Here is a 26,684-nt window from a genome sequence, read left to right on the forward strand (position 1 = left end):
ATATATCGCCCAGCCCTATTTGGGTATTTGGTTAAGAACACAATTTCTCTTCTGAAATAAATGGGATTTTTAATGTTTTGATGACCTGTTTCCAGCACTAAATTTCTGTTTGACCCATAAATCAGGTGAAGAAATGGACGGGCTTCTTGAGCTATTAATAGCTAGAAAAATAAGAGGCATTTTCAGCAATTCAAATCACTTGCTAAGGTAAAGGTTACTCTGAGTAAAACAACATTCCCAAATCCTGAATAGGAGTTAAGTAGTTCAGTGCAGTTCATAAAGCTTCTATCTTAAAGGAATAGTTCGCAAAAAAAATTAGAACCTCACCTTCAGTTCTTACACAAAGTGAGAAAAGAACAATTTAAAAAATTTAAACAAAAAGCCTAAAGCATCATAAAAATCCTAAAAACAATCCATAGGACTTGTGCACTATATTTCAGGTCTCCTGAAGTCATATGATGGCTTTGTCTGAGAAACAGACTGATTAATAAAGGGCATGGATTGTATGGACCACTTACATTTAGAACACACGGAAAATAGCTGTCAGAACATTCTTTATCATTTCTCTATCAAGAAAGAAACTGCTCCAACTCATACTGCTCAAGAACAATTTGATGCGGAGTACACAGTGACTTTTTATTTTTGTGGGAATTATTCCTTGAAACCCCACAATGAACCACTAAAAGGAAAGATGAACGGAATTTTCCAAAATGTAGCCAAGCATAACATTCTTGTAATGACAAGAACAGGAGCATCTCTCCTGAGATGTTATTCTCTTTAAAGCATGCTGTGCTGATCTGTGAGCCACTCGAACCTCCCATGTTCTGTGTCATGGGTCATCAAAGCACTGCAGTGAAACCAGAGCCCTCTCTGCAGGAGAGGCCAACAAGGCAAAGCAGACAGCCTCCTGGTTAAACCCACTGCCTTTCTGACACTGACTCCATTCTAGAAGACCTCGTGTACAACAGCACCATTTATCGTTGACAATATTCACAATCAAATTACAGCATCACATACCTTACTGCAGATACAGTTAAAAGGTAAAATGAAGGCCCAATTAATTAGCTTTATTTTCAAAGCCATCCTATATTAAAAATGTGAAAATCCACATTAAAAGCAGTAAATATGCCACACTGACAGACTTCAAAAAGCCTAAAAGTGATTTAAAACATTGAAATAAATGAATTGGTTAACAAAATTTAGTATAAAGTTAATATTTATAGTAATACACTCTAAAAACAAATGTTTTGGTTTAAAACTGCAAGATTGTATCAAACTTTTAGTAATGAAGTTAAACAATTTTTGATTGCTCAATTACTCAATTAAATAAAGTTGTTCCAACTTATGAGCACAGTTGTTTGGTGGCTCTGGAAATAAAAAAGATTCTTATCTAAATTTTAAATAATTAGCTAGCACAGCTAATGCTAAAATATAAACTATTAAGCATGTGAATTTAATGAAGATATTACTTGTCAAGAGCATTGGCACAGTCATTACTCATAAGGTCATTTACTACAGTTACTACAATTTCTTTTTCTTTTAAATCAATTAATCCAGAAATTTGTTTAAATTACACATTATGTTAATGTAGTTTGCAAGTTATGCTACTTTCTAAAGCAAATATTTAATTTGGAACCACGCATATAAGTTGTGGTAACAGGTAACCATGATTTTTTTTGGAGAGTAAAGCTGAGGGTAAATATTGACCTCTATTCCTGTAACAAGTATAGAAACTTTTCTTTGTCAATTCATCATGCTAATTAATAGTTTCCAACTCCATGACACCAGAGCTCCCCTTTCTCTTACCTGGTGGTCCTGAATTTTTCGGCCCACTACTCTGAAGGCGTTGTTGCCAGTGTGGTGATAGATGTGGACTCGACTAAAGCCTGTGGATCCACCAGCCGGAACCCACTTCTTATTGGCGTCGTCATATACCATGACGGCAGCCCGCGCCTGACAGATACTCTGCTCACTGAAAAGAAAGACAGACAGATATATGCATTAATGGATAAAAGAAAACTAATTTCACTCGATTCAATAAAAAAATCATTCATTAAAACTGAGAAAATTCAATAATATCATTAAAAAAGTTCTATTTCCTCCTCCAGTCTCTGGTCTAAAATGGCAATAAATATGGGAATCAGTGCATTACATTCAATGAGAAGACATTTTATGTTAATAATTGCAGTAGTTAACTGTTCTTCCAATTACAGAAATAGAAGTAACCATTCGTCATATGATCCTGCATCGGCACTAAAGTACAGAATACCTTTATAGGTCACGCTTTCATTAAGAAGTCAGCCATTAAATGTAAACACTAGAAATCATTTTCCCTGTGTCTCTGCTCACTTTGCGCTATAGAGCAACTATAACACTAAATTATTTACAATGACTTCCAACCTCCCACTGCGTTAATAAAATAGGAAGAGAGCCACTGAAAGGCACTAACATACACTTCCCTTATCATCACATGGAAGCAACACTTAACGCAGGTGGAAAAAGGAAAGAGCGAGGAAATGAGAAAGAGTGGAAAAAGTGCTCTGACCTAGTGAAAACCCATTTCTGGTTGTGCCCTTTTGGAAATCTCCCTCCTTTAGAAACCTTGACAATGTTTTAGCCATATTTCGTTCAATAAATCGGTTGTAGTTGTAATGAATCGGTGCCACTTTATTTCGCTAAAAAGAAAACAAGAAAGCTAGAATTTATGTCATAGTTCATGATTAGCTACGTTTCATTGGTTGCTTGGCTTCATGGCACCAAGTAGTTTCTAGTCTTCATGTTCGAAACACTGTATAAATAGTGCCAATTACATGATTTCCCTACTACTTGTTGATTTACACCAACACAAAACATTTCAAATTCTCACAGAAAATGATGTCACTGAATATTCACATACAGAAGACCACTGGAGAGATGGAAAGACTTTAGGATCAGATGCCACATGGCTAACAGCATCGAGTTAATATGGTGAAATAAATAATCATGACCAAGCACTCGGGAATATACATTGACAGACTATTCAGAATTTTGTTTTGCTTTTCCCTGAAATCAATCTGAGGAGTCAGATGAGATCCTGGGATCATCCACCCAGCAGTTAAGGGCTAATCTAACAGGATTGTCCACCGAGACCAATCCCTGCACTTTAATTAAGGAACAAGCATGCAGAAGAGGGCTCTCTGGTGCTCTATGTCATATTAGATTGAAATTGATGGCAGACAGTCAGAGAGCTAAAGGCTTACACAGGACAACTGGCCAAGGCGAGAGAGCCATGACACATCCCCCAAAAAACCCAACTCTTTCAACAAATCTATGACTCAAACAGAAAACTTTTGCATCCCCAAACGGTTCCTGGATAGAAACAAAAGGACTCACGAAACCCAATACCATTAAAATTTTTAATTTTTTTTATTTAAACTATTTAATATTTTCATTTTAAACAATTAATGAGCCAATCAAAACCAAATACACTCAAACAATTCACTCTCTCAGACTAAAGGCATTCTCTGATCAGATCATGATTTCACCCATAACTTGCTGCTTGTAAACTCAAACTGACACTTTAGCAGGCCTGGAGAACTGAAGATTTCAGTCTCACAATCGGACTACTGACAGTCCACCATTCATGTTTATATTGTTGTTCTGATTTGGAAATCTTAGTAACCTTCAAAAAACTATTTATCCCCCAAAATTCAAAGGACAGAGGGAGACTAGCACAAGGAGTTATGTGATCAAAGGAAAACTTCACTTGATGGAATAATGCACATGCCCACATTATGACAGCTATGCAGTTGCATTTTCTTATACATTTTAGGATTAATAACCCATTTAGGGAATAAAAAAAGCTCAGCAGGGCTGGAACTGGATGCAAATAAAAAAAGCAGCTTAACAAGCTAAACTACTGGTGCGTGTGTAATTATCTTTTTCAAACCTTACATTTGTCGACAAAGCTGACATGAACAATGGTAATAATTATATTAATATTAATTGGCAAACAATTGTCTGAACCTCTGTTGAACAAAGATGAACCGCAAAACTGTTTGGTTAATGCTTAAAGGAATTAAATTGACTGTAAACAAGCATTATGACAAAGTGAGATCAAAAACCCTCTGATGTAAAAAAAAATAAATAAATAAAAAAATAAAAAAACCTCCAAAAGCACAGCAGCAATGCAATCAGGAAACATTTTCATTCCCTCATCACTTTAACATCTCAATAGCTAAAAAATACGACATCAGAGAGCTTCGTGCCGAGGCTGCAGTGACGCGAGAGCAAGCGCTGTCTGCAAAATGCTCTGGGGAAGAGCATGGTTTACCAAGATCTGATTACGCAACACAGCACCCACAACATCAGGAGGAATCATCATCAACCTTCTACACAGCTCAAAGTAACGTCCTCGATGACAGCTCCATTGTCTCTGGCCATGTAATGCACTCATTCACAAATAAACTACACAAGTTAAGATGAAGGGATGCTTATTGCAGCGTGTGGGATAATGGCTTTGCAGCTAAAAAACAAGGACGCAGATTCTGCATACTGACAGTGATGCTTCCAAAATAAATTATGCAACATTGTGAATATCATTTTAATGCGCCTTTTATTCAGCCGTTACGTCACCAGACTAGTTTTACAAACCTACATTGTCTCAATTCAAACCATCTAATTAAACCAACTGTGACTCAAAAAAATGCTTGCATTATATTATATGACTTATATTGTAAGTCACTTTAGATAAAAGCATCTGCTAAATGAATAAATGTATACCCTTAATTTAACAAATTGTGGAAAACGTGACTATGTGGTAATAATCGGCATTTGGTTCAAATTTTGTAAAAACTGGTTTTAAAATAAATTCATCCATTTAGGCAAATTCAAATAATGCAATAACATTCTATATAAATTCACAAGCAGCAGCAGGCCGTGTGTGAATTATACATGGATCTTGATATTTGTGATGATGCATGATGAATAGCCCTGAAGGTTTGATCTGAATCAAGCACGTCACGAAGGCTAACTCTGACATGCTCACACTTTAACACTTAGTTTGTTTACACAGCTCAAATTGTCTAACACTATAACTCAACAAGCTGGCATCTCTAAGCCACATCACAAATCCACTGACACTAAGAAAAGGAATCAAACCTCCTTACAAGTCAAGTGGACTCATTGGCCTCAGGTCCAGAGATCTACAGCAATCCTGCTCAGAGATCAGGGGATTTGAGGTGTTGTTGAGATCATGTATAAAGAATATATAAAAAAAGAATGAAATACAGACAAACAGTGAGACAAAGTTACCACTTTAATATCACAATATAACCAACAGAGAAAACCACAATGTGTTTCACATAATGAAGGAAAACTGATACAGATCTTGAAGGACAAAGCTTCATAGGACATGCTGTAAATCGTCAAGGTTGAATTGCTGGGAAATGTGCCCTTTAAACTTACATAGACAATGCTGCAAAAGAAACAGAAGCCCACAAACAAGCGATACAATTTAGTCTACTCTGAAACCATGTTTGCCAAGGTAGTGAAGAGCATAGTCATTTGGGTCAGCGAGTCAATTCAGTGAGAAACAAAGGTATTTTCATGGAGAAAATGTGGTGTTTCTAAGTGAGCCTATAGAAATTCAATGTCCCAGGCCCTGTGACAAAAGAATCCCATTAAATACCCTCTATGGTATAAACTACTCACTGGACCTGGGCAAGCAGTCAGATTCACAAACAAGGGACTCTTATGAAATGTTTCCTTTTGGTGAATTAAAAAGGAGCAAAAAATTTCTATAAATTCTCCAAAAAAAGTAATCCAAAAGTTCCTGGATGATCTATTACTCCTGCTGAGATTCTGAAGTGACCATTCAATTGACACTGGGCCATGAAGTTACAGGAGAGAAGCTCAGAATGACATTTACAGAAATAATGATGCTGGTAGTAGTGTTGGGCGATATGGTCATTTTTCAAATCGTCATATCGTCAGCCTGTAGGATCGACGATACACGATATTATCGTGCATGGGTGGAGCAAGAGAGAGACTCTTTGTCCTTTTCATATCATAACTATTTGGTGTTTTAAACCACGCAGGTGCGCGAGAGAGAGCCTATGGAATCTCCAATAATCAAAAAAATGTACTTTAAAAAATAATGATAAACTAACGTTAAATTTAAAAATACTGTAATTAAAACGGCTAGTATAGTCGGACACAACTATAATATAGTTCATATATTATGAGTAAAGTTGAATTTACTCCGGACCACACGCCACATGAAACAAGAATGAGATGCATTCTTACATAACTGTGACATTAAACTCCGTTAATAAGGGCTTGTTTAAAATATTGCACATATATAATATAGGCCGTTCAGATTACTTGTTAAAGTGCAATGAAATGCCTTATATCTGCAGAGGATTTACGTCTGTTTGTGGATGGAGACATTGTAACGGCCAAAACTATGTACTTTGCATGCATCACAGTGCGGTGTGCATGGAGATAATAACGTCAAGGCGGCAGAGTGAACTTATCCGCAGTGGTTCTCACGTAGTCCTTCTACATCATCACCACATAGTGTGCGTTATAAGTTAAGTGATCAGTCTTTAAGAGAAAGACTACTTGAGAACCACAATGGAAGATAAGTTCGCCCTGCCGCCTTGTTATTATTTTGTCTTTACTTTATTTGTAATGCCAAAAAAAGAGTTCATCTCATGTATGAGAAGAGCCTATTGCTGTGTACCAGCCATTAAATGTGTGGGACACAAACTCATTTTCTATCGCTTTCATTTCATGGATTTAATGAGTTATCCGAATCAAAGCAGACACCTTCAGTGGGCTCTAATCCTCCAGCGAGCGGTGTGTGTGTGTGTGAAATGCGGTGCTAAAGTGAAATAGCTGAGCAGTTTGAGAGACGAATTATAACTAGATAGTAAAGTTTGTTTTCAAACTTTAAGTTGGCTTGAAAAAGCCTGGCCAGAAAGTAGAGTTGTTCCGATTCCGATACTAGTATCGGAAATATCTCCGATACCACAACAAATTCTGGCATCGGCATCGGCGAGTACATGAACCCATATACCGATCCGATACCATTTTCTTAAAAAAGACCTAGTTATGACCGCAAGCTTTGCCTAACCGCTGCACGGTTCTTCTTCGCTGCTCAAAATGCATTGAAAACACAGGAAGTTGTGCTGTGTTGCCACAAGCAACCCCTGTTTAGAGCAGCGAAGAAGAAATGAAAACGCGTTAGCAGCCCTTATCTATATATGACTGGATCACTCATCACATTCTAAACTGCCAAAAGACAGTGAAGCCGCTACTATATTATAGATCAGTGGTTAGCAGTATGTCTCTGTAGTACCGGTAGTTACAGACTCTCGAGTATATTCAGTACCGGCAACTGCGTTCAGTCGCTTCCGTGTAAGTCAAAACGCAGGGCTCCAGACAGTAGCCGAATATATACTAGTGTCTGTGAATATTAAACTGCAAAATACTATTTAAATATTACTCCCGCAAAATCTACATCTCTGTGGGTGACTGGCACAGATGCGCGAGAGCTCGCTGTTTTGTAGTCTCTGCTGTGTGTCATGAGGACACGAACGCATAAACCGTCACTTCATGAGAATTTACCGTTTCATTTGAGAATACTGTCATATCATAAACACAGACACTCAAAGATCTTCATGGCAGCCCATTAAAATAAATGTTTGGTTTACATGAGTAAATTGACAATATATAAAGCTACTGTTGTAGCCTACAGTAATAATAATACATCTCTATAATAATAATAATTATGCCTAGATGGTTGCTTGTTTTTTACTTGTTTTTTACTTGTTAGAGATTATCTGATTAATAGATCTTTTTTTATATTCCTAGACTTATTTGTTGCAGTTTTTTTATACAGTTATTGTAAAACTTAAATACCTTTTTTAGTTTGCGGTGTTAGATTTTTGGCTGCATTTGAAGTTCTTTTTTGCATAAGAAAATAAATAATACTGTCAAATTCATGTTAGATAATAAAAATACTGTAATAAATACAGTAGTTCACCATGTATTTGTTCATGTTTTATTGAGGGATCTGTCTGAAGCACACCATAAAAAAATTCTAGCAATTTACACAGGGCTAGTAGTATATACAGCTGTATATACAGATATACACCCAGGTATCGGATCAGTACTCTGTATCGGCCGATACCCTGAGCCCAGGTATCGGAATCGGTATCGGGAAGAGAAAAAGGGTATTGGAACATCTCTACCAGAAAGTTAGAAAAATGTAAAAAGTTTGAAAAGCTTAAAAAGTTTTAAAAATTTAAAAGTTTTAAAAGTTAAGAAGTTTAAAAAAGAAAGTGATTAACATATTATTAACATTATAAGCAAGTGACTACCATGTCGTTAGCATGATTAGCAAAGTTGTTAACATGTTTCTAGAATGTTGAGAGCATGATTTTAGCATGATTAGCATTTTGCTAGCATGTGACTAGCATGTTTCTAGCATGATTAGCATGTTGCTAGCATGTCGCTAACATTTTGCTAGCATAATTAGCATGTTGCTAGCATGTTTGTAGCATGATTAGCATGTTGCTAACATGTTTCTAGCATGATTAGCATTTGGCTAGCATGTCTCTAGCATGTTGTTAGCATGTTTCGAGCATGATTAGCATGTTGCTAGTATGTCGCTAACATTTTGCTAGCATGATTAACATGTTGCTAGCATGTTTGTAGCATGATTAGCATGTTGTTAACATTTTAGTAGCATGATTAGCATGTGGCTAGCATGTCTCTAGCATGATTTTCATGTTGCTAGCATTTTATTAACATGATTAGCAAGTGACTAGCATGTCGTTAGCATGTTTGTAGCATGATTAGCATTTTGCTAGCATGATTAGCATGTTGCTAGCATTCCACTAGCATGTTTGTAGAATGATTAGCATGTTGTTAACATTTCGCTAGCATTTTGTTAGCATGATTAGCATTTTGCTAATATGTTTGTAGCATGATTAGCATGTTGCTAGCATGTCGCTAGCATGTTTGTAGCATTATTAGCATTTTGCTAACATGTTTCTAGTATGATTAGCATGTTGCTAGCATGTTGCTAACATTTTTGTAGCATGATTAGCATGTTGTTAGCATGTAACTAACATTTTGCTAGCATGATTAGCATGTTGCTAGCATGTTTCTAGCATGATTAGCATGTTGCTAGCATGTTTCTAGCATGATTCGCATGTGGCTAGCATGTCTCTAGCATGTTGTTAGCATGTTTCTAGCATGATTAGCATGTTGCTAGCATGTCGCTAACATTTTGCTAGCATGATTAGCATGTTGCTAGCATGTTTGTAGCATGATTAGCATGTTGCTAACACGTTTCTAGCATGATTAGCATGTGGCTAGCATGTTGTTAGCATTTTTCTAGCATGATTAGCATGTTGATAGCATGTCGCTAACATTTTGCTAGCATGATTAGCATGTTGCTAGCATGTTTGTAGCATGATTAACATGTTTCTAACATGTTTCTAGCATGATTAGCATGTGGCTAGCATGTCTCTAGCATGTTGCTAGCATGTCGCTAACATTTTGCTAGCATGATTAGCATGTTGCTAGCATGTTTGTAGCATGATTAGCATGTTTCTAGCATGATTAGCATGTGGCTACCATGTCTCTAGCATGTCGCTAACATTTTGCTAGCATGATTAGCATGTTGCTAGCATGTTTGTAGCATGATTAGCATGTTGCTAGCATTTTATTAACATGATTAGCAAGTGACTAGCATGTCATTAGCATGTTTGTAGCATGATTAACATGTTGCTAGTATGTCTCTAGCATGTTTTTAGAATGATTAGTATACAACTAGCATGTTGCTAGCATGATTAACATGTGACTAGCATGTGGCTAGCATGGCTAGCAAGTGACTAACATGTTTCTATGCTAATCCAGGTAAAACCAGTTGATTCAGTTAGAAACCAGCTAAGACCAGCGTGACAGTGGCCAAAACTACTTTAAAACCATGTTAAAAGCATGTTCTTGACATGATTATCAAGTTACTAACATGTTGTTAACATGTTTCTATGATAATCGAGCTAAAACCAGTTGATTCAGTTAGAAACCAGCTAAGACCAGCTTGACAGTGGCCAAAACCACTTTAAACCATGTTAGAAGTATGTTTCTAGTCTGATTAGCAAGTTACTAGCATGTTATTAACATGTTTCTATGATAATCTAGTTAAAACCAGTTGATTCAGTAAAGAAAACCACCTAAAACCAGCTAAGACCAGCTAAAGCCAGCTTGACAGTGGCCAAAACCACTTTAAACCATGTTAGAAGTATGTTTCTAGTCTGATTATCAAGTTACTAACATGTTGTTAACATGTTTCTATGATAATCTAGCTAAAACCAGTTGATTCAGTAAAGAAAACCAGCTAAAACCAGCTAAGACCAGCTTGACAGTGGCTAATACCACTTTAAACCATGTTAGAAGTATGTTTCTAGACTGATTAGCAAATTACTAACATGTTGTTAATATGTTTTTATGATAATCTAGCTAAAACCAGTTGATTCATTAAAGAAAACCACCTAAAACCAGCTAAGACCAGCTAAAGCCAGCTTGACAGTGGCCAAAACCACTTTAAACCATGTTAGAAGTATGTTTCTAGTCTGATTAGCAAGTAACTAGGATGTTGTTTTCATTTTCTATACTAAACCACCTAAAACCAGCTAAGACCAGCTAAGGCCAGCATGACAGTGGCCGAAACCACTTTAAAACCATGTTATAGGCATGTTTCTAGTCTGATAAGTGAGTAACTAGCATGTTGTTAGCATGTTTCTATGCGAATCTGGCAAAAACCAGCTAAAAACAGTGGATTCAGTAAAAACCAGCTAAAACCCAGCTAAGACCAGCGTGAGAGTGGTCAAAACCACTTAAAAACCAGTTTGGGAGACTAGCCAAAACAACTGATCAGCTTAGGCTGGTTTTAGCTGTATTCTCAGTAGAGAGTTTTTAAGGTTTGCTATGGTAGTAGACAGCTTAAATATATTATAAGCCTTATTTTTCAAAAGTTTGTACCCCCTCAATGAAAGTCTATGGGATTTAAGGTGGTTTTGGTAGTCTGGTTTACGAAAACCATAAGCTGGATCAGTTAGAAAAGATATAGCAACCCGAGTCAGACCAGTCTGAAGGTCTGACCCGAGTTTGGTGGTTCTAGCTTGAAAGCTCTAGGAGGAGATAGTGTTTAAAATTTGGCTCAGAAGAATAATAATAACTAGATAAAAAAGTTCGTCAAGACAAACTTTAAGTTGGCTTGAGAAAGCCTGACCAGAAAGTTTGAAAAGTTTAGAAAGTTTAGAAAGTTTGAAAAGTTTGAAAAGTTTGAAAAGTTTGAAAATGTGAAAAGTTTAAAAGTTTAAAAAGATTTAAAAGTTTAAGAAGTATAAAAATGACAGTGATTAACATATTGCTAGCATTACAAGCAAGTGACTACCATGTGACAAGCATGTACTTAGCATGATTAGCATGTTGCTAGCATGATTTTAGCATTATTAGCATGCGACTAGCATGTTGCTAACATGATTTTAGCATGATTAGCATGTTGCTAGCATGATTTTAGCATTATTAGTATGCGACTAGCATGTTGCTAGCATGATTTTAGCATGATTAGCATGTTGCTAGCATGATTTTAGCATGATTAGCATGCGACTAGCATGTTGCTAGCATGATTTTAGCATGATTAGCATGTTGCTAGCATATCTCTAGCATGACTAGCATGTGACTAGCATGTTGCTAGCATTATTTTAGCATGATTAGCATGTTGCTAGCATGATTTTAGCATGATTAGCATGCGACTAGCATGTTGCTAACATGATTTTAGCATGATTAGCATGTTGCTAGCATGATTAGCATGCGACTAGCATGTTGCTAGCATGATTTTAGCATGATTAGCATGTTGCTAGCATGATTTTAGCATGATTAGCATGCGACTAGCATGTTGCTAGCATGATTTTAGCATGATTAGCATGTTGCTAGCATGATTTTAGCATGATTACCATGCGACTAGCATGTTGCTAGCATGATTTCAGCATGATTAGCATGTTGCTAGCATGTCTCTAGCATGACTAGCATGCGACTAGCATGTTGCTAGCATGATTTTAGCATGATTAGCATGTTGCTATTATGATTTTAGCATGATTAGCATGCGACTAGCATGTTGCTAGCATGATTTTAGCATGATTTTAGCATGATTAGCATGTTGCTAGCATGATTTTAGCATGATTAGCATGCGACTAGCATGTTGCTAGCATGATTTTAGCATGTTGCTAGCATGATTTTAGCATGATTAGCATGCGACTAGCATGTTGCTAGCATGATTTTAGCATTATTAGCATGTTGCTAGCATGATTTTAGCATGATTAGCATGCGACTAGCATGTTGCTAGCATGATTTTAGCATGATTAGCATGTTGCTAGCATGATTTTAGCATGATTAGCATGCGACTAGCATGATGCTAGCATGATTTTAGCATGATTAGCATGCGACTAGCATGTTGCTAGCATGATTTTAGCATGATTTGCATGTTGCTAGCATTTCTCTAGCATGACTAGCATGCGACTAGCATGTTGCTAGCATTATTTTAGCATGATTAGCATGTTGCTACCATGATTTTAGCATGATTAGCATGCGACTAGCAAGTTGCTAGCATGATTTTAGCATGATTAGCATGTTGTTAGCATGATTTTAGCATGATTAGCATGCGACTAGCAAGTTGCTAGCATGATTTTAGCATGATTAGCATGTTGCCAGCATGATTTTAGCATGATTAGCATGCGACTAGCATGTTGCTAGCATGATTTTAGCATGATTAGCATGTTGCTAGCATGATTTTAGCATGATTAGCATGTTGCTAGCATGATTTTAGCATGATTAGCAGGCGACTAGCATGTTGCTAGCATGATTTTAGCATGATTAGCATGTTGCTAGCATGATTTTAGCATGATTAGCATGTTGCTAGCATGATTTTAGCATGATTAGCAGGCGACTAGCATGTTGCTAGCATGATTTTAGCATGATTAGCATGTTGCTAGCATGATTTTAGCATGATTAGCATGTTGCTAGCATGTTGCTAGCATGATTTTAGCATGATTAGCATGTTGCTAGCATGATTTTAGCATGATTACCATGTTGCTAGCATGATTTTAGCATGATTAGCATGCGACTAGCATGTTGCTAGCATGATTTTTAGCATGACTAGCATGTTGTTAGGATAGATAGATAGATAAGTTTGAATAGATAGATAGATAGATGAGTTTGAATATAGATAGATAGATAGATGACTTTGAATATAGATAGATAGATGAGTTTGAATATAGATAGATAGATAGATAGATAGATAGATAGATAGATAGATAGATAGATAGATAGATAGATGAGTTTGACAGATAGATAGATAGATAGATAGATAGAGTCAGAAGAAAGATAGAGTTAGATGATGATAGATAGATAGATAGATAAATAGATAGATTAGTTTTAATATAGATAGATGAGTTTGATGATAGATAGATAGATAGATTAGTTTTAATATAGATAGATAAGTTTGATAGATAGATAGATAGATAGATAGATAGATAGATAGATAGATAGATAGATAGATAGATAGATAGATAGATAGATAGATAGATAGATAGATAGATTAGTTTTAATATAGATAGATAGATGAGTTTGAATATAGATAGATAGATAGATGAGTTTGATTATAGATAGATGAGTTTGATTATAGATAGATAGATAGATTAGTTTTAATATAGATAGATGAGTTTGATAGATAGATAGATATATAGATAGATAGATAGATAGATAGATAGATAGATAGATAGATAGAGTTTGAATATAGATAGATAGATGAGTTTGAATGAGTTTGAATGGGTTAGTAATAGTACATAGGTTAGTCTGATTGAGTCTAATGGGCTTCAGTGTGTTTAGATTTGAATTTTTGACAGTTGGAGTTCACGGAATGTTCAGATGAGCAGAGGCTTTTCAATGCAAGTCTATGGGATTTTTATGATTTTTAATCTTCAGTTTTATGAAAAGTATAAGTCCGATCAGTCTAAAAAGATATAGCAACTAACTTCAGATCAGTCTGAAGAGCTGGGCTGAGTTTGGAGTTTGTAGAGTTAAAGCTCTAGGAGGAGTAGCAGTCAACAGTTTTAGTCTCAGAAGAATAATAATAACTAGAATTAAAAGTTAGTGAACTAACTTTGATGTTGGCTTGGCCATCTTGGCCATGGGGCAAAAGACCCACAGTACTTGTGTGCCCAACATTCTTGAGTTGCCCCGCTGCAAAAAAATAAAAATAATAATACCATAAAAAAATACACCTGCAACAGTCTTTTTCCATGGTCCATTGCTGTTTTCTTTTTTAATAAAAAGCCTAAGCTATGATAACAGCTAAGACAGGGTTGTCTGGCTGAATGCAAAAAAAGTCACACAAAAACCATAATCTCCTAAATACCATTCAATTTAATCTTATTTTAATAGTACTGACAACATATTTTAAGTTATCACACATTACTGAAAAATTTAAGAAGGGACACTATTTATAGTATACTTAGGCGTGTCAAGAGCTAAACAAAAAGTCCTGTTTCATTACAAAATACTGTAACTTTTATAAACTTTATACTATCACCACAAAATGTTTATTAATATTTATTATAAAATAAATATTTCATAAAACTGAAACTTAAATATATTATTTCTATAGGCTATACAAAACAGAAAAGAAAAAAGACTAAATAATAAGGCTGAATAAGCTGATCTATAGCATGTTAAATGGTGGTTGCCTGTCTATGAATGGTAGCCTACAGCCCTCTAAGCTCACAGAAGTGGTTTGACCCAAGTCCTCAGCAGCCAATGACATTGACCTCTTCAAACTGATTTTTAACGTTTACTTCACGTGTATTTAACACGTGAAATACACGTTAAATACCCGCTGATTTTTCACGTATATTTGACCCTCTTGGCCTTCCATACACATTAGACGTGAAAAAAGGACATTGCGTTGTTTTGATATGGATTACTTTATCACAGAATATTTGTTCGGGAGCACTTGTTTGGTTTAAAAGTAGACATGTCAAGTTTTCTATAGATATATCTCTCATGTCTCTTCGTTGAGTATTCATGGAGTTACAGTTCATTTTAATGTCGTGTTTGTAAATGAAGATCAGCGCAGACCAAGGCTGCAGACAGCACACCTTGTTTGTTATCTTTATTTTATAAGTGCCCAAAGTTTTGTTGTTATTATGTTTGTATCCAAAAAAAGTAGACCCTTTACAGAGACACGTTAAAATTCACGTCTATTTGACCCTCTTGGCCTTCCATACACATTAAACGTGAAAAATGGACATCGCGTTGTTTTGATATGGATTACTTTATCACAGAATATTTGTTCGGCAGCACTTGTTTTGTTTAAAAGTAGACATGTCAAGCTTTCTATAGATATATCTCTCATGTCTCTTCGTTGAATATTCATGGAGTTACAGTTCATTTTAATGACGTGTTTGTAAATGAAGATCAGCGCAGACCAAGGCTGCACCTTGTTTGTTATATTTATTTTATAAGTGCACAAAGTTTTGTTGTTATTATGTTTGAAATTATATTTCATTTTGCACACATAAACAGTTCAAAAAACACCTGAATTCTGCTCTTGTTGTGTTCTAATGGGTGGATTCGTGCAATTCGCTGTGATATTATTTTTGGAAGCGCTCATTTCTCTCTCGTCTTTCTCTCTGTTCTTTGGCCAGAGACATAATTTACGTTATAAAACGTATTCTTAAAATACACATTTCTGTTTTAATAAATGGTCAAATTAAATCATAGCATAACACATAAGTAGGTACAAAAATAATCAGTGATGCATGCGACCCTTTTGGTCTCAGTGTAGCTCCCTGCTTTACCATGTTATGCAACGCTGAGCAATCGCTGCGATGTTCAGCCTGACAGATAAATCTCACAAGCACATATAAACACTCATTTTCATGTGTATAATATATTCTTCTAATTGTTTTGTGCCGTTTTGCTGCAGTGTTTTAATGTGAAAGGCTGTAATTTCTCTGTGGACTTCAAGTGTTCAGAGAAATACATCGCTAGCTCGCGGGCAGTTGGCTGCCGCGAATATATCATGTTATTACTTTAAACAGTTCAGAAACATCTGAATTTAGCTCTTGGTGTGCTCTAACGTGTGGATTGCGTGCAATCGCCGTTTTAAAAGGTCTTAAATAAGAATAAATTCGCTCGTTGTGAGCTCTAAGAGACAATGCCTCCAGCAGCTGACCAGCCGTGATTCTTCTCTCGTCTGACTGGTCTCTGCCCAGAAATAAATTATTAATGAGCCCTGACCCCTGTAATCAGATATGTTGGTTTAGCTTGTCAGTTTGAGGGAAATTGTATTATTTACTTGTATTTTTAACCAATGTAAAAGTGAAAGTAAACAAAACTCCGGGTATTGCAACCAGTAGGGGCGCGATTTTTCTCAGACAATGGAAGTCTATGGGTAATGAGTTTTTACATTTAAAAATTAATAAAAAAAAAACTTTAAGTCTGATCATTCTGAAAAGATATAGCAACCTGCACCGCTCTATCCCGCAGGTGTCTGCCGAGTTTGGGGCTTGTGGCTTTAAAGCCCTAGGAGGAGTAGCGTTTAGAATTTCTGTGTCAGAAAAATAATAATAAGAAAAAGAAGAAGTTTAAATAGCATAACAGTATGTTGGCTTGTTGCCAAGCCAACATAACTAGAATTAAAAGTTAGTGAACTAACTTTGATGTTGGCTTGGCCATCTTGGCCATGGAGCAAAAGAGCCACAGTACTTGTGTGCCCTACATTCTTGAGTTGCCCTGCTGCAAAAAATTCAAAAAATAATACCATAAAAAATACACCTGCAACAGTCTTTTTCCATGGTCCCTTGCTGTTTTCTTTTTTAATAAAAAGCCTGGGCTATGATAACAGCTACGACAGGGTTGTCTAGCTGGATGTGAAATAAGTCATGCCTATTTTTCTCGTGTATGTATTTCACAGTCCTGTCACCGTCGCATTGTGGGCAACGACACACTCGATAACTGAAACAATGCATTTTAAATCAAGGAGATCAAAAGGGGTCCAAGCACAATGGTGTGTATAGATGATGCAGTTACACAATGGACATGTATCTTTTCAAGTAAATTATGAGTCCTTTTGTTAGTACTATTATATGCACAACATGAAAATAGATAACTATCAGTGTCCCTTCTTCACTTTTTCAGTAATGTGTGATAACTTGATAAAAATATTGGCAATACTATTAAAATATGTTAAAATTTAATGATATCTAGGTGATGATGTTCAAGTCTTTGAACAGATGAGGTGTGCTATATTTTTTCTAACTTATTGGACTTACGGTTTTAATAAAAATAAATATTAAAAATCATAAAAATCCCATAGACTTTAATTGTCAGGATGTTCAGATGAGCCAAGCTCCAAATCCCATTAGACTCAATCAAAGTTAGCTTCTATGAACTATTTCTAATCAATTTAAACTCATTCAAACTCGTGTAATATTTCAAATTTATTTATGTGCATAAATAAAACATTTATAAATATTCATTATAATTTTTTATAAACTTCAATAAGGCCCAATATAGTAATAATGCTAAAACTATAATCTCCTAAATACCATTCAATTTGACTCTATTTTCACGTTGTGCATATAATAGTACTCATAGAAGGAATCATAATTTACTTGAAAATAGGATATTTATGTATTTATTTGTAAGAACTGCTTTGTCTCTAAATATATCTTGAAGTATTTAGTATTTATCCTGTGGCGCCATCGTGTGGACAACATACTGAAAGCAGCTGGTGAATGCAATCTCTTTTAATATTCAATCCAGCATCAATACCTATTTTGCACACATACACAGCTCAAAAACACCTGAATTCTGCTCTTCTTGTGTTCTAATGGGTGGATTGTGTGAGACATAATTTATTAATGAGATCTGACCCGATAATAATAACATATGTTGGTTTAGCTTGTCAGTGTGAATGAAATGTGTATTTATTTGTCCGATCTCGCCCCAAAACACGGCTGTCATGTAACTTTTTTTCCCTTCACAATGTCAAATATTGCGTTTTGCACACATACACGGCTCAAAAACCCCTGGATTTTGCTCTCGTTGTGTTCTAAAGGGTGGATTGTGTGCATTCTGAATATATATTTTATTTTAAGATGCTCTTAAAAAATATATATAAATGACTTTACCACAGGGAACTACACTAACTTTTTCCACTGGTGGCTCTTATCAGTCACCACTTTTTCAGTTACTGGCACAAAACATGATTTGGTCGCCCAAATTATTTATAGTAATTACTGGATAAAAATGAACAATAATGAAACTGTATTGCATACAGATGTGCTTTTTGTTTTACTTGCCATCTTTTAAACCACATGCCTTGTTCTATTTCTTACAGTAGACACAGTGCATTGCTCTGTCTTGTAGCTGGGGTTAGAGTTGTACAGAAAGAAAGTATACTTGTAAAGAAAGAAACACTTAATCAAAACATGGTCAGGTCCCTAATTGTTATTATTTTTTTAATAAATTTCACTGGTGGCCTACAGTATAAAGTATTTTTGGGTATAATATTTCACAGATTTCACACACTATTTTGCCATACTCACTTACATAAATGAACTAGTGGCCTGCACCCACTAGTAAAACAATTCTATCTGATTTTTGGATTGACTTTGGATAAATTCTTGTACTACAAGGTAATTCAATCAAGAGCAGTGAGTGATTTACTTTCATTTTCGTACATTAAAGAAACTGCAGCAGAGCTAGTGAATTAGGCGCGGTCGCCTTAAGAGAAAAACGCATCCATTATAATGATACACATCCGGTTTTTTTGCAACTCTTTACTTTGACTTAAGACATAAACACATAATCTTTCGAACACATTTTCCAACACGGGTATTTCGACATATTTTGTATGTACTTGTTGTCGGTACAAAAGCAAGAAGACTTTGAGACGAGTCTCTGCTTGCTCCCTGAACACCAGAACACCGCGCTGCTGAATTGAGCTCTTTCGCTTTTCGCTCTTTTTTTCTGTTTATTTAAACTGCGATTCGTATTTGTTCGTTCAGGTGCAGGAGGACGTGAACGTCCTGAACGAGAGCTCAGTTCAGTGTTGCTGTTCGCGAGACGCGGCTCTCTCTCGCACCGAACACAGCGCGAGCCACCAGCTGCTCAGTTAAGCTTTCCCGCAGCGCGGGGCTGAAGCCAACTCGATGTGTTGAATGCTCGGAGCACGTTATAAAACGTATTCTTAAAATACACATTTCTGTTTTAATAAATGCTCATATTAAATCATAGCATAACACATAAGTAGGTACAAAAATAATCAGTGATGCAAATGCTGATGCATTTTTGCAATGATGCAAAAAAACATTTTTGTCGCAGTGTAGCTCTGCTTTACCATGTTATGCAACGCTGAGCATCGCAGACTTTCAGTCTGACAGAGAAATCTCACAAGCACATATAAACACTCATTTTCATGTGTATAATATATTCTTTTAATTGTTTTGTGCCGTTTCGCTGCAGTGTTTTCATGTGAAGGCTGTAAATGTGGACTTCAAGTGTTCATACATCACGAGCTCCCGGACATTTGGCTGCCGCGAAAATATCATGTTATTACTTTAAACAGTTCAGAAACATCTGAATTTAGCTCTTGGTGTGTTCTAACGGGTAGATTGCGTGCAATCGCCGATATAATTTAATAATAAAAGGTCTTAAATAAGAATAAATTCGCTCGTTGTGAGCTCCGTGGAGACAGCCTGAGATGAGCAGCAGCTGATTCTTCTCTCGTCTTTCTGATTGATCTCTGCCCAGAAATAAATTATTAATGAGCCCTAACCCCTGTAATAATCAGATATGTTGGTTTAGCTTGTCAGTTTGAGGGAAATTGTATTATTTACTTGTATTTTTAACCGGTTTAAAAGTTAAACGAAACCCGACTCCGCCCCTAAATCTCATTGCAACTGTAGGGGCGCAATTTTTCTCAGACAATGTAAGTCTATGGGTAATGAATTTTGACATTTAAAAATTAATTAAAAAAAAACTTTAAGTCTGATCAGTCTGAAAAGATATAGCACACACCACCGCTCTATCCCGCAGGTGTCTGCCGAGTTTGGGGCTTGTGGCTTTAAAGCCCTAGGAGGAGTAGCGTACAGAATTTCTGTCAGAAAAATAATAAGAAAAAAAAGAAGAAGTTTAAATAGCATAACAGTATGTTGGCTTGTTGCCAAGCCAACATAAACTAGAATTAAAAGTTAGTGAACTAACTTTGATGTTGGCTTGGCCATCTTGGCCATGGGGCAAAAGAGCCACAGTACTTGTGTGCCCAACATTCTTGAGTTGCCCTGCTGCAAAAAAATAAAAATAATAATACCATAAAAAAATACACCTGCAACAGTCTTTTTCCATGGTCCCTTGCTGTTTTCTTTTTTTAATAAAAAGCCTAGGCTATGATAACAGCTACGACAGGGTTATCTAGCAGAATGCGAAATAAGTCATGCAAAAACCATAATCTCCTAAATACCATTCAATGTAATCTTATTTTAATAGTACTGACAACATATTTTAAGTTATCACACATTACTGAAAAATTAAAGAAGGGACACTATATATAGTATACTTTGGCGAGTCAAGAGCTAAACAAAAAGTCCTGTTTCATTACAAAATACTGTAACTTTTATAAACTTTATACTATCACCACAAAATTTTAATTAATATTTATTATAAAATAAATATTTCATAAAACTGAAACTTAAATATATTATTTCTATAGGCTATACAAAACAGAAAAGAAAAAAAGACTAAATAATAAAGCTGAATAAGCTGATCTATAGCATGTTAAATGGTGGTTGCCTGTCTATGAATGGTACAGCCCTCTAAGCTCACAGAAGTGGTTTGACCCAAGTCCTCAGCAGCCAATGAAATTGACCTCTTCAAACTGATTTTTAACGTGTACTTCACGTGTATTTCACGTGTATTTCAACATGAAATACATGTTAAATACCCGCTGATTTTTCACGTGTAAACAACATGTATTTAACGTGTTAAACAATATTGGATATAATATCGGAGTAATATAGTATTTTAAGAAGCTATTAAAAAATATATAAATGACTTTACCATGTTGTGCAGTGCCGATAAATAAATAATATTAAATACGTGTTGTCTACGCATGAAATACACGTATTTAACGTGTTGTTGACGCGTTAAAATTCACGTGTATTTGACCCTCTTGGCCTTCCATACACATTAAACGTGAAAAAAGGACATCGCGTTGTTTTGATATGGATTACTTTATCACAGAATATTTGTTCGGGAGCACTTGTTTGGTTTAAAAGTAGACATGTCAAGTTTTCTATAGATATATCTCTCATGTCTCTTCGTTGAGTATTCATGGAGTTACAGTTCATTTTAATGTCGTGTTTGTAAATGAAGATCAGCGCAGACCAAGGCTGCAGACAGCACACCTTGTTTGTTATCTTTATTTTATAAGTGCCCAAAGTTTTGTTGTTATTATGTTTGTATCCAAAAAAAGTAGACCCTTTACAGAGACACGTTAAAATTCACGTCTATTTGACCCTCTTGGCCTTCCATACACATTAGACGTGAAAAATGGACATCGCGTTGTTTTGATATGGATTACTTTATCACAGAATATTTGTTCGGCAGCACTTGTTTTGTTTAAAAGTAGACATGTCAAGCTTTCTATAGATATATCTCTCATGTCTCTTCGTTGAATATTCATGGAGTTACAGTTCATTTTAATGACGTGTTTGTAAATGAAGATCAGCGCAGACCAAGGCTGCACCTTGTTTGTTATATTTATTTTATAAGTGCACAAAGTTTTGTTGTTATTATGTTTGTATCCATAAAAAAGTAGACCCTTTACAGATTCGATTGATGTATTGCTCGATTAAAACTGAAAGTTTAATTTAAGTAAATTTCGGGGTTATCAGGAGAAAATGACTCAAAACGCGTATATGCGTTAATAGACTCCAGAGTTAAAAGGCTGTCGTGACTTTTTTTCCTTCCAGTATTCATAAGCTGTATCACGCTGTCAAATTATATTTCATTTTGCACACATAAACAGTTCAAAAACACCTGAATTCTGCTCTTGTTGTGTTCTAATGGGTGGATTCGTGCATTTCGCTGTGATATTATTTTTGGAAGCGCTCATTTCTCTCTCGTCTTTCTCTCTGTTCTTTGGCCAGAGACATAATTTACGTTATAAAACGTATTCTTAAAATACACATTTCTGTTTTAATAAATGGTCATATTAAATCATAGCATAACACATAAGTAGGTACAAAAATAATCAGTGATGCATGCGACCCTTTTGGTCTCAGTGTAGCTCCCTGCTTTACCATGTTATGCAACGCTGAGCAATCGCTGCGATGTTCAGCCTGACAGATAAATCTCACAAGCACATATAAACACTCATTTTCATGTGTATAATATATTCTTCTAATTGTTTTGTGCCGTTTCGCTGCAGTGTTTTAATGTGAAAGGCTGTAATTTCTCTGTGGACTTCAAGTGTTCAGAGAAATACATCGCTAGCTCGCGGGCAGTTGGCTGCCGCGAATATATCATGTTATTACTTTAAACAGTTCAGAAACATCTGAATTTAGCTCTTGGTGTGCTCTAACGTGTGGATTGCGTGCAATCGCCGTTTTAAAAGGTCTTAAATAAGAATAAATTCGCTCGTTGTGAGCTCTAAGAGACAATGCCTCCAGCAGCTGACCAGCCGTGATTCTTCTCTCGTCTGACTGGTCTCTGCCCATAAATAAATTATTAATGAGCCCTGACCCCTGTAATCAGATATTTTGGTTTAGCTTGTCAGTTTGAGGGAAATTGTATTATTTACTTGTATTTTTAACCAATGTAAAAGTGAAAGTAAACAAAACTCCGGGTATTGCAACCAGTAGGGGCGCGATTTTCTCAGACAATGGAAGTCTATGGGTAATGAGTTTTTACATTTAAAAATTAATAAAAAAAAAACTTTAAGTCTGATCATTCTGAAAAGATATAGCAACATGCACCGCTCTATCCCGCAGGTGTCTGCCGAGTTTGGGGCTTGTGGCTTTAAAGCCCTAGGAGGAGTAGCGTTTGACATTGCTCAGAAAAATAATAAGAAAAAAAATAAAAATAAGAAGTTTAAATAGCATAACAGTATGTTGGCTTGTTGCCAAGCCAACATAATAATAAGAAGTTTAAATACAATATCAGTAAGTTGGCTCTCTCAAGCCAACTTAATAAGACTAGAATTAAAAGTTAGTGAACTAACTTTGATGTTGGCTTGGCCATCTTGGCCATGGGGCAAAAGAGCCACAGTACTTGTGTGCCCAACATTCTTGAGTTGCCCTGCTGCAAAAAAATAAAAATAATAATACCATAAAAAAATACACCTGCAACAGTCTTTTTCCATGGTCCCTTGCTGTTTTCTTTTTTTAATAAAAAGCCTAGGCTATGATAACAGCTACGACAGGGTTATCTAGCAGAATGCGAAATAAGTCATGCAAAAACCATAATCTCCTAAATACCATTCAATGTAATCTTATTTTAATAGTACTGACAACATATTTTAAGTTATCACACATTACTGAAAAATTAAAGAAGGGACACTATATATAGTATACTTTGGCGAGTCAAGAGCTAAACAAAAAGTCCTGTTTCATTACAAAATACTGTAACTTTTATAAACTTTATACTATCACCACAAAATTTTAATTAATATTTATTATAAAATAAATATTTCATAAAACTGAAACTTAAATATATTATTTCTATAGGCTATACAAAACAGAAAAGAAAAAAAGACTAAATAATAAAGCTGAATAAGCTGATCTATAGCATGTTAAATGGTGGTTGCCTGTCTATGAATGGTACAGCCCTCTAAGCTCACAGAAGTGGTTTGACCCAAGTCCTCAGCAGCCAATGAAATTGACCTCTTCAAACTGATTTTTAACGTGTACTTCACGTGTATTTCACGTGTATTTCAACATGAAATACATGTTAAATACCCGCTGATTTTTCACGTGTAAACAACATGTATTTAACGTGTTAAACAATATTGGATATAATATCGGAGTAATATAGTATTTTAAGAAGCTATTAAAAAATATATAAATGACTTTACCATGTTGTGCAGTGCCGATAAATAAATAATATTAAATACGTGTTGTCTACGCATGAAATACACGTATTTAACGTGTTGTTGACGCGTTAAAATTCACGTGTATTTGACCCTCTTGGCCTTCCATACACATTAAACGTGAAAAAAGGACATCGCGTTGTTTTGATATGGATTACTTTATCACAGAATATTTGTTCGGGAGCACTTGTTTGGTTTAAAAGTAGACATGTCAAGTTTTCTATAGATATATCTCTCATGTCTCTTCGTTGAGTATTCATGGAGTTACAGTTCATTTTAATGTCGTGTTTGTAAATGAAGATCAGCGCAGACCAAGGCTGCAGACAGCACACCTTGTTTGTTATCTTTATTTTATAAGTGCCCAAAGTTTTGTTGTTATTATGTTTGTATCCAAAAAAAGTAGACCCTTTACAGAGACACGTTAAAATTCACGTCTATTTGACCCTCTTGGCCTTCCATACACATTAGACGTGAAAAATGGACATCGCGTTGTTTTGATATGGATTACTTTATCACAGAATATTTGTTCGGCAGCACTTGTTTTGTTTAAAAGTAGACATGTCAAGCTTTCTATAGATATATCTCTCATGTCTCTTCGTTGAATATTCATGGAGTTACAGTTCATTTTAATGACGTGTTTGTAAATGAAGATCAGCGCAGACCAAGGCTGCACCTTGTTTGTTATATTTATTTTATAAGTGCACAAAGTTTTGTTGTTATTATGTTTGTATCCATAAAAAAGTAGACCCTTTACAGATTCGATTGATGTATTGCTCGATTAAAACTGAAAGTTTAATTTAAGTAAATTTCGGGGTTATCAGGAGAAAATGACTCAAAACGCGTATATGCGTTAATAGACTCCAGAGTTAAAAGGCTGTCGTGACTTTTTTTCCTTCCAGTATTCATAAGCTGTATCACGCTGTCAAATTATATTTCATTTTGCACACATAAACAGTTCAAAAACACCTGAATTCTGCTCTTGTTGTGTTCTAATGGGTGGATTCGTGCATTTCGCTGTGATATTATTTTTGGAAGCGCTCATTTCTCTCTCGTCTTTCTCTCTGTTCTTTGGCCAGAGACATAATTTACGTTATAAAACGTATTCTTAAAATACACATTTCTGTTTTAATAAATGGTCATATTAAATCATAGCATAACACATAAGTAGGTACAAAAATAATCAGTGATGCATGCGACCCTTTTGGTCTCAGTGTAGCTCCCTGCTTTACCATGTTATGCAACGCTGAGCAATCGCTGCGATGTTCAGCCTGACAGATAAATCTCACAAGCACATATAAACACTCATTTTCATGTGTATAATATATTCTTCTAATTGTTTTGTGCCGTTTCGCTGCAGTGTTTTAATGTGAAAGGCTGTAATTTCTCTGTGGACTTCAAGTGTTCAGAGAAATACATCGCTAGCTCGCGGGCAGTTGGCTGCCGCGAATATATCATGTTATTACTTTAAACAGTTCAGAAACATCTGAATTTAGCTCTTGGTGTGCTCTAACGTGTGGATTGCGTGCAATCGCCGTTTTAAAAGGTCTTAAATAAGAATAAATTCGCTCGTTGTGAGCTCTAAGAGACAATGCCTCCAGCAGCTGACCAGCCGTGATTCTTCTCTCGTCTGACTGGTCTCTGCCCATAAATAAATTATTAATGAGCCCTGACCCCTGTAATCAGATATTTTGGTTTAGCTTGTCAGTTTGAGGGAAATTGTATTATTTACTTGTATTTTTAACCAATGTAAAAGTGAAAGTAAACAAAACTCCGGGTATTGCAACCAGTAGGGGCGCGATTTTTCTCAGACAATGGAAGTCTATGGGTAATGAGTTTTTACATTTAAAAATTAATAAAAAAAAAAGTCTGATTTAAGTCTGATCATTCTGAAAAGATATAGCAACATGCACCGCTCTATCCCGCAGGTGTCTGCCGAGTTTGGGGCTTGTGGCTTTAAAGCCCTAGGAGGAGTAGCGTTTGACATTGCTCAGAAAAATAATAAGAAAAAAAATAAAAATAAGAAGTTTAAATAGCATAACAGTATGTTGGCTTGTTGCCAAGCCAACATAATTAAATAGTAGATCAGTAAGTTGGCTTTTTCAAGCCAACTTAATAAGCCGCCTAAAAAATATAAAAATAGTAGTCATTATTATTATAAATCTAATATATTAATAGTAAAAAACTAGCCTAATATAGTCTTGATTATCGACAGAAAAATCAGCTTAAGTCGATATCGCTGACTATCATCAATACACGATACTATCGTCTATCGGCACAACCCTAGCTGGTAGTTCACATGTCAGTGTCAACGTGGCAGATATAGTACATCCAAAAAGACAATATTTGATTTCGAATCCGACTGAAATAAACCACAATCAAATCCGATGTAAACTGGAATGGAACCAAATCCAAAAAGAGTTTGGAAGTCAGAATTTTAGTAAAACTGGGAAATCTGTATACAGTTGATACAGAT

General features: G+C 35.6%; 1 protein-coding gene across 8 annotated transcripts in view; it reads right to left on the bottom strand.

Annotated features, from left to right (window-relative positions):
* The window catches only part of enah (ENAH actin regulator), a 110,911-nt gene that overhangs the window by 53,672 nt on the left and 30,555 nt on the right, over positions 1 to 26,684 (bottom strand). For all 8 annotated transcript variants that reach the window (XM_026290692.1, XM_026290691.1, XM_026290690.1 and 5 more), the window contains exon 2: positions 1,807 to 1,972. In XM_026290692.1, the coding sequence (XP_026146477.1) occupies positions 1,807 to 1,972 (166 nt within the window). The remainder of the gene's footprint in view (positions 1 to 1,806; positions 1,973 to 26,684) is intronic.

The sequence above is a fragment of the Carassius auratus genome, chromosome 20, assembly GCF_003368295.1.
Source record: "Carassius auratus strain Wakin chromosome 20, ASM336829v1, whole genome shotgun sequence".
Classification (NCBI taxonomy): Eukaryota; Metazoa; Chordata; class Actinopteri; order Cypriniformes; family Cyprinidae; genus Carassius; species Carassius auratus.